Raw genomic sequence first — 20,686 nt, 5'->3', positions numbered from 1 at the left:
AATCCGGAGTATATTCCTTATTTATTTATTTTAGGGATTTCCGAATTTTTTATTTGTTTTTTTTTAGCTATTTTATAAGAGCCTAATCTTAATGAAGTTGTGTTATCTTATCACATTTCCTATCTTCTATACAGGTTTCCTCTTTACCTTCGGTTTTCATCATCAGATCAGGTCGATAATATTGTATTGTCACCGATTTTCCCTAGTATGCGAATTTTTAGATATCGGCTCGCCTGCTGCTCGGCCTTAGTTCTTGCTCGAAAGTACGACTTGCTGGGATACTTTGAGTATCGGGCCCTATGCAGGGCTTTACATCCGGCCTACGCGTATGCAAAGCCCTGCATAGGGGCCCCGCTGTTTTCTTTTTATAACGGCTTTGCAGCAACTCGGCATATTTCGGGCGCCCGGCCAGCCGTAGAGGAGCGCGTCCTTTGGCCTACTACGGGTTCAAAGTTGATCATCATTAGGCATTAGCTGTAAGGTGCAATTTGTTATTTGAAATAATAAAGAAATCATCCTTCCTTGCTTTTCACTAATATGTTTTTTTTAACACAGTATCTTCTTTTGTTCGTTTCCGAGCTCTGCTGTTTCCTGCAGCTTAGTCATGCACAAAAGTTTTGAGACACTCTGCACCTTCGGTTTTATGCTAAACTCTGCTCTTGGTCTTTATAAAGAAAAATAACAGGATAATAACAAATAATAATAATTGATCAATATTGTTACTGACTTACGAAGCAAATACATTGTAAATAAAATGTGATAGTACAGGATCCGCGAAGTGCGAGTTCTACTTAAACTTGCCCGGTTCCGCGTGCCGAAATCGCATGGTCAGGGTCGGTGAGCGGGGCCCCCCTAAGCGCGGGGCCCTTAGCATATGCTTTTTCTGCTGTTCGGTTAATCCGCCACTGATCGGAGACGCGTCAATAAATAAATATTATAGGACCTACTGACCTACTACCACAGTAAGCTCAATAAGGCTTATGTTGTGGGTACTAGATGACAATATAAATAATTTTATCTACAAACATCATAAATCCTCTATGATGCCTTCAAAATCTGTAAATAATGGCCAACATAAACTGTTTTGTTAGAACAAATTTCTTATCTGTGATGATGTAATTGCTTCACTTAACTACATCAAAATAGATTTGGTTACGACATTCAAATTTGGAACATCTCTGCAAAAAAAGCAATTCGATTTGACCTGTATTCTAATATCAGTCGAGATGCCTTTTTGTTCGAAATGAAATGTCAATTGCATACAATTTTAAAATATCTCGCATGTTAGCTTGTATCGAACTCTAGTTTGTCTCTGAATTAAAAAAAAACTGCGAATGCGTGACATCCGTGAAAAAAGTTTTCATTTGACGTACAGTTTATCTTTTAATTCGTTTAAGTATAAAATGAATATGTTTTGTTGTCTTTGAAGTAACTATAGCAAAACATTCGCGTAAAATGAGCGATAAAAATATGTCGGTGACGCCACCATATATCCGCGAGTTCCGCCAAGAGAGCAACGATGTCCCACCGTTGGCTGTAATTTGGGTTAGTGAATATATCATAAAAAGTTTATATGTGCGTAGATAAAATAGTGTATGTAACTGTACATAATTAGGCATTAAAACACTCACTTCGTTCGTTTCCCCACAAACCCACACTCGTGTATTTTAATGCCTTTTATTATGTAGCAGTCACATAAACTATTATTATAGTTATACAAATAATTACAAAACTAACATAACTCAGAAACAAATATTTGTGTTAAGTACACAAATAAATGCCCTTATCAGGATTCGATTAATAAACAAGTAACTATAAAAATCCGACTGCTACATATTATATTTTTGAAAAGGTATTTTCACTAGCTTTCATTTTATACCCATATGGCTATGGTAACATCGCCAAACGTGAAATACGTGTCGTTGACTGTTCCGTTTTGGTCTTCATCAGCAGTTCCACTTCAAATAATGACACTGTTTTGAATAGAAATGCTTGATTTGTCAATGAATATACAATAATCGCTGTTTGTATACCTATAAGGGCTAATATAAGATTTGAGGAGTTCCCTCGATTCCACATCGATCCCGTCATCAGAATTAGATTTTGACTATAATGGGTGGGACCAATCTGTACTTTCAATAGAAAAAAAAATCCAAATCGGTTCAGAAGCGGCGCGAAAAAAAACATACAAGCAAATCAAGAATCTCCATTTGGAATTTTGAAGTCGGTTATAAAACGGAACCCTTCATTTCATAGACAAGCTTTACTAAGTCGTCTAAAGTGCCCCAGTTACAGCCAAGACGGTGTTATCTCTGTTATAATCTGGCAATAAATGCAGCTAATGTATAGTTATAGGTAATGATAATGTCTAGCTAAACAATGAAACCAAATAGAATTAAGATAAGCTAGTAGTAGACGCTTCTATGCACATCTGTTAACTGTGTTATTAACCTTTTAGGTTATTATGGAAATGAACGATAGTGATGTTTAAAAACTCATTTTAACGATAATTACCTAATTAAAGACAATTGCAACAAAAATATTATGATAGATATCCATCCCTCCAGCTATTGCAGATATATGTTTTTTTTTTCAATCAGTCGTAGTTTATGTGTGAAGCGAATAAGTGCTATACAAAATGAAAAATATGTACTTTCGACAGTATGTGGTGGTGTTCGCAATAAACCTGAACTGCGTCAGCTTCGGTCTGGGCACCAGCTGGCCATCTCCCGTGTTGGTGAAGCTAGCCAACGACACAGAATCTGTACTCGGGAAACCTTTAGAGCAAGATGAAGGATCTTGGATTGTTTCCACTTCTTTCCTTACTGGATCATTAGGGTATGTGGTGACATCTGGTTTGGTGGACGTTATAGGTCGGAAGCCGTGCGTGATCCTGTCGAGCGCCACCAGGATGGCAGCAGCTCTCCTGTTCCTGTTCGCGAGGGACGTGTGGATGCTCATACTGGGCAGGGCCATCGTCGGGCTTTCAGAAGGCATCATATTGAGTGTAGTACCGGTTTACGCCTCGGAAATCGCCAGCAAAGAAATCCGTGGAGCTCTCGGAGTGATGCTGCAGATATTTACTTCCATTGGTTCTGTGATCACGCTTAGCGTTGGACCCTTCATCTCATACTTCAATTTGAATCTCATGTTCATTCTGTTCACCTTCGTGACCAGCATACCGACTATATTCTTACCTGACAGCCCGATCTTCTTATATTCTAAAGGTAGAGAAGAGGAATCCAAAAAAGTTCTAATCTTCTTAAGAGGTTCCGAGCTCAACGCTAATGAAGAACTAAAGGAATACTCCACAAACAGAAATGACGAAAAATCAAGTCTGATCACAATTTTCCGTAATAAAATGTTTCAGAAAAGTCTTGGAAAGTCTGGATTCCTTATTATCATCATCTACTTGATTGGATTCAACTGCGTCATGACATATCTTCAGACGATTTTGGACATAACGCAAACAAACATTAGGTCTGAAGTGGCGTCCGGCATCATCGGTGCCATAAACGTTTTAGCAAGTTTTTCGACTCTGATGACTACAGATAGGTTTGGAAGAAAACCCATTTTGATAGGGATGTTGCTTGGAATGCTCATGGGAATGGTCGGTCTAGGGGTATTCTTTAAGCTGACTGAAATGGGTGCTGAAGTGTCCGGGATATTGAACTATCTTCCACTCATATCTCTGCTTTTAACTGTGTTTTGCTACAGCGCTGGTCTCGGATCCTTACTCTGGGTTGTAATAGCGGAACTTTTCGACGATCGTTCCCGTGGTATCGGGATGGCAACCACCCTCCTTATAGGAATCGTGCCCTCGTTCCTGACGCTGAGGTACTTCTCGCCTCTGATAGACATTTTCGGGCCGGCGCCGGTGTTCTGGGCGTCTGCTATGTTCTGCGCCGTGCTAGCGATGTTTGTGGCGCTTAGATTACCGGAGACGAAAGGGAAGAGTTTTGCAGAGATACAGCATGCGTTGGGGAATAGTTCTGTAGCTAATCCCCAAACATTTGAGCTGACGGCGAGGATAGGATAGGCGGCTGAACTATAATTAGGATGTATGCAGGGCCGAATGATGCGCCCGCAACCTGTTATAACATTTTGTACAACGAATCGTGAAAAAATATGTCATGTTCTTAATTATTACAAATTTATTATTTATTTTTTAAAAGTTATTATTTTTATTTTTTCAATTGTACATCGAATAATTTAAAATTAGGAAACTATAGGTCTATAACGAAATCAATCCATAGCTATTAGCTAAGTTGCTCATATGTTTATTTTAAGACTGTTTGTTTCTCAATAAAAAAAAAAAAAACTACTTACCAGGTTTATTTTCCTTATATTTATCATTTCCTTCCGCCATGATATAGGTATATTTGGTTTGATTATATATATATTTCTAGTGGCTAATTCTAAGAGTAAATTTAATGTAGAACACCAAAAGTGAAAGTGTGAAGTGTTGTGGCAATTAAACATTTTTATTTATGTATTTTATTTTATTTGGACAGTGATCGCACAGGTATAGTGTACGAGTAGTATTCAGAATTTTGCCATCTCTTTTAGTTTCGATTTTTCCTAACATATTTCAGTATAGCAGCCCGTCTAAGTATCTTCAGAGCGTATATTCGGAGCGTCTCAAGAACAAATGCGTTATTTTATAGTTTATTAAAAAAACACACACATATATAATATAGCAGTCTCACCTGTACATGGTATTAAGAGATTCTTCTGCAAGCTGAATTTGGTACAGATGTCTAAATTGAGCCTTTGGTCGTGGTACAACTTCTATAATCATTATAATATACTACATATAATATACTACATAATATACGAATATAATATAAGAAGCGCTGGTGGCCTAGCGGTAAGAGCGTGCGACTTGCAATCCGGAGGTCGCGGGTTCAAACCCCGGCTCGTACCAATGAGTTTTTCAGAACTTATGTACGAAATATCATTCGATATTTACCAGTCGCTTTTCGGTGAAGGAAAACATCGTGAGGAAACCGGACTAATCCTAACAAGGCCTAGTTTACCCTCTGGGTTGGAAGGTCAGATGGCAGTCGCTTTCGTAAAAACTAGTGCCTACGCCAAATCTTGGGATTAGTTGTCAAGCGGACCCCAGGCTCCTATGAGCCGTGGCAACGCGAGGAAGAAAAATATACTACATAATATATATAATATAGCCGCCTCACCTGTACATAGTGTTGGGAGCATCTTCTCTCAGCTCAGTTTGGTACAGATGTCTAAACTGAGCCTCTGGTCGCGGTATAACTTCTATACTACTCCTATAATCATTACTTGACTCTCTTCTAAAGTCGTTAGACCAGTCATCTTTGACATCTGTGTTCCATATAGTATTATTCTTTTCCAAATACTGGTGTAGATTGGGTCTGATGCTGGTGGTGGTGGAGTGGGCGGGGGCGGTGGGGACGGGGAGGAGGGCGGGCGGGGGAGGGGGAGGGGGCCGGCGGGGGAGCGGGAGGGGGAGGGGCAGGGGGGGACGGGGGGAGGAAGACGAGTCGGTGGAGCACTGCGAGCATGAGTCGGAGCAGACGGATTCTGAAAAGAAGACAGTTTTGAATGATAAAAATACAGTAAAATATTGCAGAGGCCAGGAAACGCAACTCCGCGCTCGCCGGGATGAGTGAACTTGTCGGACGATGCGAAGTCGAGTCTGACGAAATTAGAAGAATCCACATCCACATTTAATTCGGGTTTATTTAATAATGAAGATCTTCCAGTATTATTTTGATAAGATTATATTACAGAATAGTAAATTAATAATGTATATTACGTTCCTACAGCCCACGGTGATACAAGTTGGTGATTTATCACGTGCCGGAACATAATTATTATCATTAAGTACTTTAATTATCTTTGTATTTTAGCTCTTCTTTCAGACAACAGCTTAGACAGATAGATTAGATATATTAGAATAGCACAAGTGTCGCTGATAACATGCACGCTGCTAAATCCATACATAGACTTAGCGTTTTCTCTATATGTAACCAATTATTGTGCTCGATTTAGCAAATTTTACATACAAAATTACCAGTTAGGTACATAGGTACCAAGAACCATTACATTTTGGCACCCGAATTTTTTTGTCCCAATACTTTTTAGCAATTTTTCCCAATATAAGGTAAAACACCCAATTATCGACACTTTAACGTCGAGATTCGAGCATTTTTTTAAATATCTGGTTTCTTTATGATGATACATGGTTCTTTAATGCACTGAGTGAAATTTTAGGCTTCATTCTATATTATTTTACAGTAAAAAGAAGTGTAATACTAATAACTTAGGAAATAAGACGAGATAGATTTAGGCTCTTTTTAGCCTAGTTATCGACTGCAAAATTCTATATATCGACACCCAGTAATCGACATGTTCCAATAATCGTGATCTAGTAATCAACATATCCTATTTATCGTCATCCAAATATCGACCTAACTTCGAACACCATTCCCAAATAAAAGTCTTACTCAGTCTTTTAATCATTTTTTTTAAATACTACGTCGGTGGCAAACAAGCATACGGCCCGCCTGATGGTAAGCAGTCTCCGTAGCCTATGTACGCCTGCAACTCCAGAGGAGTTACATGCGCGTTGCCGACCCTAAACCCGCCCCCCCTCGATGAGCTCTGGCAAAATAAAAACAAGGACATGTTGGCATGTAATGCTTTGGTAATTGTTGTACTTAAGTAACTAATAATTTTAACGCTATGGTGTTAATGTTTTAATTTTTTTAATCCTCTAAGTATATTATAAAATAGTTTTTTCTTTTTTCTGACTGCTTCTATCGCCTGGGCCATTTGAAGAGGCGTGTAATTTTTTTTAGGCGCCATGCCTGCAACCTGCAAATAATGTCGGTTACTGGGTCATGTAGGCTAGCATATAGAATATCCAATCATCGACACACCGCTGTCGGTCATTGGAACGTATGGGATATCCAATCATCGACACGGCTGTCGATCATTGGAAGCAATTTGAATATTTGAATAAAAGGCTTATATATTTAGAGTGCTGAACAAGCTTAGATAAATAATATAATAGAGTGCACAAAATAAAATAAAAAAATGTTTCGACATTTGTCGAAGATTAGAAAACGGAAAAAAAATATCTCCAATTACCGACAGGCGTGTTTTGACATTTTAATATAACCTCACCCTTCTAATGAAATTATTAAAAAGTTGTGAATGTCTATCCTAATTTCATAAATAACTAACATTTTCGATAAAGCAAAACATTTAAAAGTTATGGGCAATAAATCTTACTCACCTCCTTAACGATTTCACTAATACAACTGGATTTCTTTCGAAATCTACCGCGGACTAAACATATCATTACGCCATTTTGTACAAAATGGCCGAATGTATGAAACGTCATCCGCAATGACAGCTAGATAACCCTGGTCTATAGTTTATGCTTCGAATGCGTTAAGAAGTCAGAAAATATTCTTATTTTATTTTGAAAACTTTTTTAATGTCGGACATTGGTGCCTTGTCGAAGATTGGGTGTTTTACCTTAGTAACTTTTAACTTTTTTTTTCTTAAACTTGTATATCGTTTTCTGTATATATTTTTAACGTTATAGTGCACAATAAAAAATATTTACTTGCTTAATATGGAAAAATGAAGAAGTAACTTCGTACATTGACTCGCTATTTTCTATCTCTATCCGACGCGCGTAATAATATTGCTGTCCCGCTCATGATGCCGGTGGTGTGAAAGCGGGACAGTTTTGTACTAAAGTTAATAACTTATTATTCCAATCACTAATTATGATCTGTCAATTAGCAGTTCTTTTGTGCCATTTCCCCTACATTTTGATACCTAAAAAAATCGACCGAATATTTTTTAGTAACTTTTGAAATTGTTTCCGCTTGGGAGATTGGAAGGTCGCTATATTTTGGTGACACACAAAATTTATGCCAATATTTTTAGCGACTTATGAATTTTCTAATGAACATCTCTGCATTGGACCTCACGTTTGTGCTAATTTTAGCAACTTTTTATGCCAATTAGCAATATTTTGTGCTATTTAATAAGTAGTTTTCGTCCTGATCCTGACCTGGAGTAGTCGATAGTGGTGCCCGACACAGTGCGGCCCAGCGCGAGTACATGCATAAGTCCTATGCCGCTAGGCTAGCTCAACAATTTGGCAACTTTTGTGCTAAATTTAGCAAGTTAAAAAGCCCTTAATACCATTTAGCTACATTTCCCCTGTTACTAACATACAAACTATTGTGCTAAATTAAGCAACTTTGGCGCTTTATTTTGGTGTGTACAAAATTCATGTCAATATTTTTCCTAATAAACACTTCTACAATGTACCCAACTTGTCAACGTTTGTGCTAACTTTAGCAACATTTTATGCCAATTAGCAACTTTTTGTGCCAATTAGCAAGTTTACGCGTAGTTTTGGTACAGACCTGGAGTGTTGTCGACGGCGGCGGCGAGCGCGGCGGCCTCGGCGGCCAGCGCGGGCTGCGCGGCGCGCGCGGCGGCCCAGCGCGCGTCCATGCACAGGTCCCACGCGGCCAGGTCCACGCAGAGGCTTAGGGCTTTCTCTACGCGGCCTCGTCTGGGGAAAACAGAACGATTTTTTTCTCAAACTTGTAATGAAATGTTGACATGACTTACTTCAAATTTGGTCTGAAATGTGGTCTGTGATGTGTGTGTGAAATGGTTTGGTATTAGGTGCGATGAGTGAAGATGATATATAAAGGAATTTCATACAGCCATACACACCTAGGCCTGTAAGGCAACATTCTTTTGTTTTTAAATGGCACGTCTTGGCATTCAACCTTAAAAAACCTATAAGCTAATTTCTACCATTATGCATGTTTTTCTTTTTTTTTTCTTTTTTGTGTTTGTTATATATTACTTCCAGTTTTCAAAGGGGAACGAAAATTGGAATATTTTGCGCTACGACGCACGGTTTAGGAGATAAAGCCCTATAAAGTTTTTTTTTCAGTCATGCAAAAATCTTTATAAGGCTGTATCTCCTAAACCGTGCGTCGTAACGCATAAATAATCAAATTTTCTATCCCCCTAGAAACCCGACGCACTGAATAACCTATCACGTTAAGACATGAAACAATCATCATCATCATTATCCTATTTTTATTTCATTGCAAGTTTGAGAAAAGCACTATACAAATCTCGGCGAGAAACGGGGTTGCCGGCCGCGTATCCCTACCGTCCTCGCAACGCTCGGCCGTCTATATCTACTTGGCCTGCAACCCTTCGTTTCCCGTCCTCTATAGTAATGTACTATTATGCTCCCCGCGGTTTACATCGATTTTTGACTAGTTTTGAGTCGTTACTCCTACATTTGCACTATAGATAGAATTATAAGACAAACGGCTATCGGTTCTTTAATTTTTTATCTCCATTCTGGTCTGACGGATTTAAAAAAAATTAACACTTATTTTTTCATAATTATTTAAAAAATTCTCTAAAAAAACACTTCTTTCGTTACTCGTTAGCTGTGAAGGATTTTACAAGTACGAAATGTACACATTTGGCTTCGTCTTCGACGTCTCTAAAAACTCGTCAGAGATTTTCATTCTAAACTAATTAATACAAAAGTTATGGCCAGTAAACCAGTTTTTTGGCCTAAATTTGTTGCCAAATATCTCGAAGACAGTGAACTTTAAAGTAAATATGGGACACTAACTGCTTACAGCCGTTGCTGTTAATATGATAAGCTACAAAAAAACATTAGAAAACTAAGGGATTCAGAACGAAGGTCATTGGCGTTAGGGACCCCCTTAAGCTGCAGTGAGTTCAGCCAGCAAAGATTTGAAACATATTAGCGGGTTTTTTAATATGAATAACAACCTTGAGCCCTTTCTCTAGGTACTTCATTGATTTGAAACTTGGAGGAGACGCCTTGTCCGAAATTTTCTGTACAAAAAATCTGCCAATTTTTGCGGGGGAGAGGCACCTCAAATGTATGGCTATTACAAGCTTTTATTTACTTTCACCTGACCGTTGTCTGATTGTAATCAAATCTTGCAAGTTAAATTTGACCCACTTCCCGGTTTCCGATGAAGCTGATAATTTGCATACATATGTAAGTCGGGTGACAATGCAATATTATGGTCGCATCGAGATGATCTGATGATGGAGACAGGAGGTGGCCATAGGAACTCTGTGATAAAACAACGTAACCTAATTGTGTTTGGGGTTTTTAGATTTGTTCGATGAGTATTAGTTACTTGTGGAAAGAAAAGTACAGTCAGCGATAAAAGCTTGTACCAAATATGAAATTTTTGCCAAAAACTTACGATGACATTTCGGAACCTAAAATTGCCACTAATCTTAACAAATGTGAAAGAACTTCCTAGCCAGATCATGAACTGCCGGCGCGTACTTGTGCGCATTAGGCGCATGCGGCGCCCGGGGCGCCAGGTAGGCGCCCAGCGCCGCCTGGGCCCACGCTTCCGTATCGGGCACCGGTGACCAACGCGGTAGTGTTTATTGTGGTATTGCTAAGTATGCAGTCATAGCCGGTCTATATATAAAATAATTGTAATATCCTTTTAAAATACCTACGTTTGTAAAAATAGTAACGGATCGTATTAAAAAATAGTACTCACAGCCGATGACATTTCGGAACCTAAAATTGCCACTAACCTTAACAAATGATGAAAGAACTTCCTAGCCAGATCATGAACCGCGGGCGCGTACTTGTGCGCGTTAGGCGCGTGCGGCGCCCCGGGCGCCAGGTAGGCGCCGAGCGCCGCCTGGGCGCCAGCCTCGCGCTCGGGCGCCAGCGCGGCGCGCAGCGCGCCCGCCACCAGCGCGGCGGCGGCGCGCAGCGCGGCGGGCCCGGCCTGCTCCCAGTCCAGGGAACGGAGGAGGGATATGGCGTTGGAGGGCCGCCCGAGACGGATCCACGTCTGTAGTAACGCGACAGTTGTCAGAATATACAGGAAATATTGTTAATTTTTTTACAGTACCTATTATAGAAGGTAGAGGCAAGGAACAAAATCTCTATATACCAAAAAGTGTCCGTCAAAAAACCATAAATAGGTGACGCTACAATACCTAGAATACTTGAGAAAAAATTATAATCATAGACAGCGCACTTCACTCTGTCAATAATGCCTAGGTTCTTAGCTACTCTAGCGCTAGTCTGGAGAGATTTGGAACTATTATTTATAGCTGACAGCAAAAATTCTGCCTAAGGAGTTTCCATTCCTTACCTCCATAGTACATATGGTGCTACTTTTCCGCACTACAAAATTAGCACAGTAACTATGTCGAAAATTTAAAGGGTCATATGTACTGTAAAACGTTGTACGATACATATACGAATAAGTAATTCGCAACTAGTGTCGATTTAAAACACTCCCTTCGGTCGTGTTTTAATTTGTAGCCACTCGTTACGAATTTCCTATTTTTCGCACTTGTATCGTAAATAACTATTGTCTACTCCTCAACTATAATAGTTGCATTATGATTTCGTATGCCAAACTATAATTACGTACTTTTCATGTATGGGCTCCCAACTAAACTATAATATTCATTTCGATACGATGTAGTCGACTATAAATAATTTGAACAATCACGTGCCGCCGCGCTCCCATAAAAAAGACATAAACGAATAACGATTTCATGAGCATATTCATTCAACGCTCGTTTAACATTTTTGTCCACTGAACCACTGACCACTGACCAATTTTCAATAATTATTTAGTTTCATAGTGATAAAATTATTATTTTAGACGACTCGTAAAAAAACTATTGTATAACATAGCGATATGATTCAGCTATTCAATTTCGTGCCTTGCTTAGACAACTCAGCAAGTTCCGTTGCCTATATTATATCACGATTGTATAAAAAAACTATTTACGGACAAAACATTTATCATATAAATACAACCAAAACGGAAGTACAGCTACACTCTGAAAAGAAAAATACATCCCCTTAGAAACAAGGCACTTATGAACTATTTTAGTATTTTGTTTAGTAACGCACTAGATAGCATACCATCGTAAGTTACAAGATACGAGACCCAAAAAAAAAAAGATAAATCTAAAAGTAGTTAAGTGTTTCGACGTCAAAAAATTAAGGCACAAACTTTTTACTTGGCTGGTTAACAAATGTTTTTATAGTACCACTGAATATTTTGCTAATGGAAGTATTTAATAGGTTATTAGCAAGTAAGCTAAAAATGTAAAATTTGCATGACTTATTTTAATTCTAGATATATGGACCTGTATATATTAGCCTAAGATCTGTTAGTACTATATCTATTGCAAATAAAGATTTATGATTTATGATTATGACGCGATTATTTCTAACAGTAAGTACATACCGTCATAAGTTCGGGATGTGACACCCGGATTAACGCCAGTGGTCCTCCGCTGAACGACGCCAGTACTAATGGACCGCCGCGTTCGCTCCGCGTGGCCAGCAAATGCATTCGACGCGGCTCTCTAAAAATATATATATTAAAACTGACAGATGAATTGAGTAAAAAAACTGCATTATGTAAATTCAAGTTAAATTTTATTAATTTCCAGTTCGAGAGACACAAATAGCAGTAACTTTATACTGTTAGATTTATAAATTCTGAGAGGTTCCGTCTCAAAAATAACTGGGAAAAATCTTTGTGGTTCTAAATCGCTATATAGTTTGGATCAATTTCAATGTTTAATAGTTTTTAAACTATAGACACCATGATTACCGCAGTATATTAGAGAGGTGCGGAGGGTGTGGTAGAGGTGTTAGCGCGCCGTCGAAGCACTGCAGGCCGTCGGACGCCGCTAGTATGAGCGACCCCGCCCAACGGACGTCCGTTGCTACCTGGACCATAGATAAACAAATAGGACTTTTTCAGTACCAATTGAATGGCTTTATTAATGAATAAATAAAATTAAACATGTATGACATGTATATTGTACAGTGGGACACCAAATTAAAGTAATAAAGCAGAAAATATCAAGCGTATAGAAAATTCGCAACGTGCTTCGCGCGCTCCTACGATTGGAGCCCGAAAATTGGAGCGCGCTTTACGCGCTTCAAAAATGGGCGGCGCTTTCATACAGCAAAGTCAGACATCGCCCGACATTTGGAGCCTGCTCATACTACAATGTCGGGAGCACGCATTGCGCGATTCAACAATGGGCGCCAGCGACGCCCATATCACTGTACTATAGAGAGTACAGCAGAGTGGGTCAAACCACGAAATTCGTAGCAAGCTACGCACTACACAGGTTACTGCAAAAGATTCAGAGCGCGCTCTAATGGTGTTGCAGGTGTCTATGGGCGGCGGTAATCGCTTACCACCAGGTGATCCGTCTGCTCGTTTGCCTCCTCTACCATAAAAAATTTTTTTTTGGAGAATATCAGAACCAGCAGTAATGATAATGAAACACGCTTTCCATAACAAGGTATATTCGAAATTAAAAACTACCCACATACATGACAGAACCCGCGATGGCTAAGAAAGGGCTTGTGACTTTTCTTGGCTACCCCTCCTCCCCCATATAAGGTTATATTTTTTGAATTTCTTTTTCGACCTAATTTAAGATAAGTAGAATTGTATATAGTAAATATACCCCCCGCCCCCCTAACCATAAAACAAAGAGTGGGGAAGTAGGTTATCTTCATATAAGGCACTGCGCGCGGCTTGTTTGTGTGCGCCATAGTATCTTTGAGTGCGCACGCACACTCAAACAAAATCTCGACCTGTTTTTCAGTGCGACAGTCGGAGCTGTTGTTAAAAAGAAAGTAAAAAATTGAAAATATCAAGCGTATAGAAAATTCGCAACATGCTTTGCGCGCTCCAATGCGATGGGAGTCCGAAATTTGGAGCGCGCTTTACGCGCTTCTAAAATGGGCGGCGCTTTCATACAGGCATTGAACCTCGCGTATGGAAGGTAGAGGCAAGGAATAGAAACTCCTTAAGCAGAATTGTTGCAAAAGTGTCCAGCTGTCAGCTATAAATAATAGTTCTAAATCTCTCCAGAGTAGCGCTAGAGTAGCTAAGAACTTAGGCGTTATTGACGGAGTGAAGTGCGCTGTCTACGATTTGATTTTTTTCTCAAATATTCTAGGTATTGTAGCGCCTATTTATGGTTTTTTGTCGGACACTTTTTGGTATATGGAGATTCTGTTCCTTCCCTCTACCTTCCGTAGATCTAGGTTTGTTTACAAAGAGCCCACCGGGAAACTCGTAATTTAGTTATCTGCGTCTTTATCGCTCGAATATGCAAGAGCGATAGAGAGGCTAGATACCAAACGAAATTTCGATTTTCTTGTTTCGCGGCAGACCATCAGATTTTGATGGATTGTGGGAGGGGCGCCCCCTACGCAGAGTTTCGCGTAATATCCCTACCGAGAGATACAGCGCACAGCCGCAGTAATCTAAAGCAACAATAATGCAGCTGCAGTTATAAATAAATATAAATATAAATATTATAGGACATTATTACACAAATTGACTAAGTCCCACAGTAAGCTCAATAAGGCTTGTATTGAGGGTACTTAGACAACGATATATATAATATATAAATATTTATAAATACTTAAATACATAGAAAACACCCATGACTCAGGAACAAATATCCATGCTCATCACACGAATAAATGCCCTTACCAGGATTTGAACACGGGACCATCAGCTTCGTAGGCAGGGTCACTACCCACTAGGCCAAACCGGTCGTCAAAACAGTTAACATCGAATGTCTTTCATACTCGCACGGTTTGCGCACGAGCCTTACCGAGCCGAGCTTGGCCTCGTGCGTGAGGCCGGCGTGCTGGTGCAGCACGTGCAGCGAGCCGTCGATGCAGGCGAGCAGCGCGCGCGCGGCGGCGCGGCGCACGCAGCGCGCGGGCGCCGGCAGCGTGCAGGCGGCGCGCGCGGCGCCCCAAGAGCGCAGGCGGCTCGGCCGCGCCTCCGATGTTGGGGCGGTGTAGCGCGACCATTCTATGGTTACACCGCTCTGTGTGGAAACAGGGAAGATAGATCGTGTCGTTCACGACGACGAGTGCCTTGGTCTCGTAATGTCACGTTAGGTTAGGTTAGATTCTAATATTATTATAGATTATTAGTAATATTTCCTCATCTTAACTTAGATTGTGTTTAACTTTCTTTACAGTATGATTATAAATAATACCCGTCTAGATATAATACATGTATAAAGTATATAGAGGCAAATGGAAGGTAACTGGTACTTAAAGCACAGGTTTATACCTATTTTAAGTATCAGCGCGGAGCTTAATAAACTTATCTTATCTAAATATGTGGAATATAAGTTTTAAGTAGTAAGGTGTACAGATTTTAGTGAACAATTTTATGTATATCCGGTAGAATACCCTTAGAAAATAATGTATTTTCACAAGTGATTCTTCGACTTAGGTCTATAAGGAAAGGATTTTCACATCAGAAAAATCCATCAGTATTTTGTTTTTTGTCCGTCCGGGTTAGCGAGGTTCATCTATATTTCAAAAGTTAAATATTAATGCAGTGTCCTAAAAATACATAGTATCAACACATTACAAGGCCATAAAGGCATGGCAGGCCAAGGCATTAGAGTAATGTGATATGAATGTAGCAGTTTAAAAGCGGAAAGTGCAATATTTTTATGATAAACCATAAATAATAGATCGAATGCGCTGAGCCATAAATTATTTTATTGGAAAACGTAAAATAAACCGTGTTTGAAGATTTCCTATCACCATAAAGTAGTAATACTTATGTTTTAAAGACGATATATCTGGAGCAAATTGCAAGAAAACACACAAAGGTAAAACGGAACGGGAAATACCAGTTAAACCCTTTCTCGGATTTGAGAATTTTTGGTAAATATCTCCGTCGCGATGACGGGGTCAGGGATCGGAACCGGTTTTTTGCAAAAACATCGAAATAACCATATATTTCGGTTTATTTTATACTACTAAATGTAGGACTCAGTTGTGTTTTCAGATAACGACTTCGTATTATTAGATTGCCTAATTAGAAATGAAGTAATTAACAAAGAACGAAAAAATACCGTTTTCGTTCCCATACAAAAAATAACGGTTTCCGATCCCTGGACGGGGTTGCTCCTAAAATTAGTGCGAAAAGGACAACTGCAGCTTAGGCGATAAATTCTGCGTAAAGAAATCGAGGTTTCATTATCGTCATTTTCTCCTCCAAAACTAAACCAATCGTAGCGGAATTTTGGGAAAGGAATGACAAAGAAATTATCTGTATATGACCGTTTTGATTTTTGCGTTTATTGTTGCCGATTTTGTTTGCTAGCGTCTGTTTAGGGCGCATTTGTTTGGCCGTTTTTAACGCTGTTTGAAGTAATCTAGTTACTATCAAAACAAGAATATCAAAAAACGTATACACACAGATACTACGAACATACGGTGAAATTGCGCGTATACACCGTGTACCAGGAGAAACTTGAAAGATTATTATACAACGTCCCATAGGAGCAACGTCGCCATCAAAAAGGCGTTTAGCACTCATCATCATTATATCAGCCTTTTATCGCCCACTGCTGAGCATAGGCCTCAGGTCATGAGCCAATCTCATCCAGAAGTGACCCGCAATCTTCCGAATGTCGTCCACCCAACGAGCCAACAACCCCCTACATTAGCACTAAGTAACAATAAGAAGCAAAACGCACTAATTACTAAAATATAATTAAACAAAAATCAACCTTATTTGACCAGTATTATGGTTAATTATGGCTACGAATGAATTATTAAATTAGTGGTAATTAGGCGGGTCCACACAGAGCGAGCATCGACCTTGACCTCGACCGAGGCAGCGCGCGCGTTTTCCTCGCCCGAGCGCGCCGCCTCGGCCGAGGCACGTCTACACTGGCCGGTTTGTGCGTGAGGAAATTGCCTCGCTCTGTGTGGAACCACCTATTAGTGAGTTTTGCTTGTCACCTGACGATATGATCTACACACTATTAATTTCCTTTGATTTCGTGAAACACCATGTATTGTGAGCTATACATAATTTTATCGGAATCTTCCAAAAAAATCGACATTAAAATAATACCTTATGGCACGCAGTCTGTTCAATGATGTGTATGATATTGTTATTCGTCGAAGAGATCTCGGCGCACAACGTTTCATTCTCCAACTGATGGTAAGCTAGTAGAATCATTTGCTGCCTGAAATATAGTTAAAAATATATATTAGGTACTAGTTATAATTTAGCTATTAGTTATAAATAGATAATTACACATTACTAAATTAAGCACGCTAAACAAGAGGAGTTTCGTACGTTGACCCACCATTTACTATCTCTATCGCACGTGCATAATTATATTGCTGTCCCGCTCGCATAGAGTATGTGATAGATATAGAAATAGGTCGGTGAATGTACGAAATTATTCGTTCTTTGCGTCCTTACTTGATTCCACTAGATTGTATTTAAAATTATGAATAATCTGTAGTAATTACCCCTATTATCATCACTTTATCATCTCAATAACAAAACGAGGAATAGCGTGAGAAGGCGTACTCATATTACTGCATCTGACACAAAATAGTATTTTATACAATCGTTATATAATGGAGAGTTTTTCAGTCGAGTACGAGTTGCCTAAGTAAGGTACGAGTTTGAAAAGCTTGATTATATCACTATTGTATACACTACTTTTTCTACGAGTCATCTAAAATAATACTTTTTTTACTATAAATCCTTCATAATTAATGAAAATTGGTAAGTATCTCGGTAGACATAAACGCGCGACTCCCGCCCCGCGCCCGCGCCCGTTTAGTCTTTTCTATGGGAGCGCCGAGCGAGGCGGCACGTGATTGGTGAATTTATTTTACAGGTGAATACAGCCTATTGAAATGAATCCCATATACCCAAGCCCATACATAAAAGGTACGCAATTATAGCTTGGTACAAAAATCTTAATTCAACCATTACAATCAAGTAGAAAAAATGTATGCAAATGTATTTCCACCTACCCTCGTAGCAGATACAGATGCAAGTTGGCCTGGTCCTCGAGCGCGGGGCTCCAGGGCGCCGGCTCCGCGGCGGCGGCGCCCCACACCAGCGCCCGCACGCCGGCGCCCGCGCCCGGGCCCTCGCACCAGGACACCCGCCTCTCTGTTCGGCGGGAGCCTCCCAGTTCCACTGTCTGCACATAGGGTTACTATAGTTAATATCGGCGGCCGATAGTAAAATAAGGCAGATCGTAATGTTCCTTTGTAATGTTTTGACGGTAGTCGCATTAAACCAGTAGGTAGGTAGGATAGGTCGTTAGGTTGCTTCAGATTCCTGAAGAGAAAACTATCCAATAGAAGCGTCGACTCGGCGACCGAGACAAAAATTTTCACGATTCACGATATGCTTAGAAGTCCAAGGCGGCCAACCCTCCATACCAAGGCCCACATTTTTTCCGCGTCAAAAAAAAAATTCCTTTTGTTTTTTCCTAATCAGAACATGATACCGAAAAACGGATCCCAACAATATTTCTCAGAATTCTCAGAATTTTCAGAATCCTTTGAAAGGTTAGTAAAATGAAACGGTACAGTAAAAGGAATACAGTCGATGGCGGCAACGCCACCTACAAACCACCAAACCACTTGGTAATACATGAAACTTGGCATGGAAATTCAAAGTTAAAGATATTTTTCAAGTAGGCATATTACAATGCGCTTATAAACGTCAAATAAAGCTTAAGTAACATACTTACATCTTTGTCTGGGTACTAGTTTTTTGTTGCTAAAAATCGTAAAGGGTGCAGAAACAACTGAGGACCCGATGATGTGACAAGCTGACTGACTTCACGGGATTAACATGGAACAGCCAGGCTACTGACAAACGAAATTGGAATAAGATGGGGGAGGCCTATGCCCAGCAATCGGATTTTTTGTAATACCTTTTTATTACTAGGCTAAATAAATAAATAAATATAGGATAGCAGTAATAAATAAAATAAAAAAGCCTCTTATTTCCGGGTGAAAATAACAAAATACTTAACCCTTAGGAGGTAAAGGCTTCTTCCAGAACCCTACACACTTTCTGTCTTGGGCCTCCCACATCCAGCTGGCCCCTGCCAGTTTCGTTACGTCATCTGACCAGTGTGCCAGTGGCCTTCCACTAGTCCTCTTACCAAGGTAAGGATAGTAGTATGTACGTGTAACTTACTTGTATGTGTGGATCTCTGTCCTTGATACGGCATGGTTGATTTGGTACACTTTTACCAAAAGTAACCAATGTTGCTGTTCGTTCTGTGTGTGTGAAGAGTAAGTGCGACTTGCAGAATGCAACTGCAAACAGGAATGTTTTACACTATGTTTACATGCATGGCAAGTCTTGACAAGCCTCAGAGAAGCAGTTTTGCGTTTGAGGGAGCAAGCAATATTGCTATTTCATTCCACCGCATAGCTGCATCCCTGTCGCTTGCCAAGTTTTGGCACGTAGCATTATAAATATGAGCTATTTAAGACAAAAATACCTCATTGACATTTGTCAATATGGAGTTACTGATGTAAAAATGCAATAAGTATGTTTTTCCTTTAGAAGAATTTTTGTTTTGGCCTAATTTAATTAGTTATAAGTATGTTGTGTGCCCTAGCAGGGCGTCATGGACTGACATTATTACTTGTTTAACACCTTTTAGATTTTATGTACATGATTTTACAATGAAATAAATGAAATGAAATGAAATGAATCAAAAACGTGGTATTTTTAGCTTCAATTTTAGAAAATGTAGGTATAGTGTAGCATAAACAGATTATTGATGCTTGCATTTGATACATCAAGTCAGAATGGTGAATCAGAATGGCGGGTGTACCATTATTTTGATAATTAGTATAAGTATGGGAACTATGGGGAGGTAATATATTTTTTAAAGAATGTACTAAATAGTACAAATTAGCCTGCCATCCTGGCTCTCACAGTCCATGCCAGTACTAATTATATATATAATGGTTGAGTACATAAATATCTTACAGGCCAACATTCAAGAAATATATTTACACAGCCTTATTGTCAGTCATATAGGCATATTTTTTTAATGTCAGCTTGTACAGATGTTTGTAAACCCGGCTGTACTAGGATACCATTGTCTAAGTTAATTTAAGATAAAAAATGTTAAATAGCAAACCTCCAGTAACAGACTGTCCAGATATCTTCCCAACAACATATCTATCAAATAAAATCTGTGTCACATCCAATGTGCTAGGCTTCACAGTGAGGTAGGCGATGGCACCAGACGAAAACACTATTACGATCAAGTTCTCATTCAACCATTCGCAGTAAACGGCCGTGCGTTCTCGGAAATTAGCCTCAAGTTTCCTGATCTGACGAGGATTCACCGCTGTCCAATGTCCGCCTCGACGCTCACAAAAACTCCTCTTACCACTATCATATACTGATTCCTCAGATTTCTTCTTCGTTTCATACCTATAAACAAAATCCCGCTAAGTAAAGAACAACAAAAAACTTTCGCACAACGTTAGCAAGTTTACTCACTTGTAACTTTTAAAGTCCCCGTTTTTCAGAGTGATGGATTCGTCGCATGTCAGAAATTTAACATTGTAACTATACATCGTCACGATAAATATGCGTATGTTGAGCTAGCACACATTTTTTGGGAAGTTTTAGTTATAATTAATTACTTTAGAAATTGTTTCTTTTCGCTTGACCTTTTGACAGTTCCAAGACCTACAACTTTTTTTTTCAACAATCAT

At 39.4% G+C, this 20,686-nt stretch overlaps 2 protein-coding genes across 4 annotated transcripts in view; one reads left to right on the top strand and one right to left on the bottom strand.

Moving 5' to 3' along the window:
• LOC133515436 (WD repeat-containing and planar cell polarity effector protein fritz) overlaps positions 1 to 20,686 on the bottom strand; it is a 27,256-nt gene extending 6,570 nt beyond the window's left edge. For 2 of the 3 annotated variants that reach the window (XR_009799020.1, XM_061847980.1), the window contains exons 1-11: positions 20,469 to 20,686; positions 20,101 to 20,399; positions 19,140 to 19,261; positions 17,954 to 18,126; positions 17,031 to 17,145; positions 14,749 to 14,970; positions 12,711 to 12,829; positions 12,339 to 12,459; positions 10,651 to 10,916; positions 8,439 to 8,590; positions 5,199 to 5,565 (exon numbers count right to left, since the gene is read on the bottom strand). Coding sequence is in view for 2 of the 3 variants with exons in the window: in XM_061847980.1 (XP_061703964.1) it covers positions 5,199 to 5,565; positions 8,439 to 8,590; positions 10,651 to 10,916; positions 12,339 to 12,459; positions 12,711 to 12,829; positions 14,749 to 14,970; positions 17,031 to 17,145; positions 17,954 to 18,126; positions 19,140 to 19,261; positions 20,101 to 20,399; positions 20,469 to 20,545 (2,033 nt within the window). In the remaining variant the exon portion in view is untranslated. The remainder of the gene's footprint in view (positions 1 to 5,198; positions 5,566 to 8,438; positions 8,591 to 10,650; positions 10,917 to 12,338; positions 12,460 to 12,710; positions 12,830 to 14,748; positions 14,971 to 17,030; positions 17,146 to 17,953; positions 18,127 to 19,139; positions 19,262 to 20,100; positions 20,400 to 20,468) is intronic. The other variant, XM_061847981.1, reaches the window with a different exon arrangement.
• On the top strand, positions 2,128 to 4,493 carry LOC133515438 (facilitated trehalose transporter Tret1-like). The gene has a single exon (XM_061847982.1). The coding sequence runs from the start codon at positions 2,639 to 2,641 to the stop codon at positions 4,037 to 4,039; it is 1,401 nt and encodes a 466-aa protein (XP_061703966.1). The 5' UTR covers positions 2,128 to 2,638; the 3' UTR covers positions 4,040 to 4,493.

The sequence above is a fragment of the Cydia pomonella genome, chromosome 2, assembly GCF_033807575.1.
Source record: "Cydia pomonella isolate Wapato2018A chromosome 2, ilCydPomo1, whole genome shotgun sequence".
Lineage (NCBI taxonomy): Eukaryota > Metazoa > Arthropoda > Insecta > Lepidoptera > Tortricidae > Cydia > Cydia pomonella.
This window is presented reverse-complemented; position numbering and strand designations above follow the sequence as displayed.

Bases quoted from the DNA above. Each gene is read 5' to 3' on its own strand.
- LOC133515438 (XM_061847982.1), top strand. From the start codon at position 2,639: ATGAAAAATATGTACTTTCGACAGTATGTGGTGGTGTTCGCAATAAAC.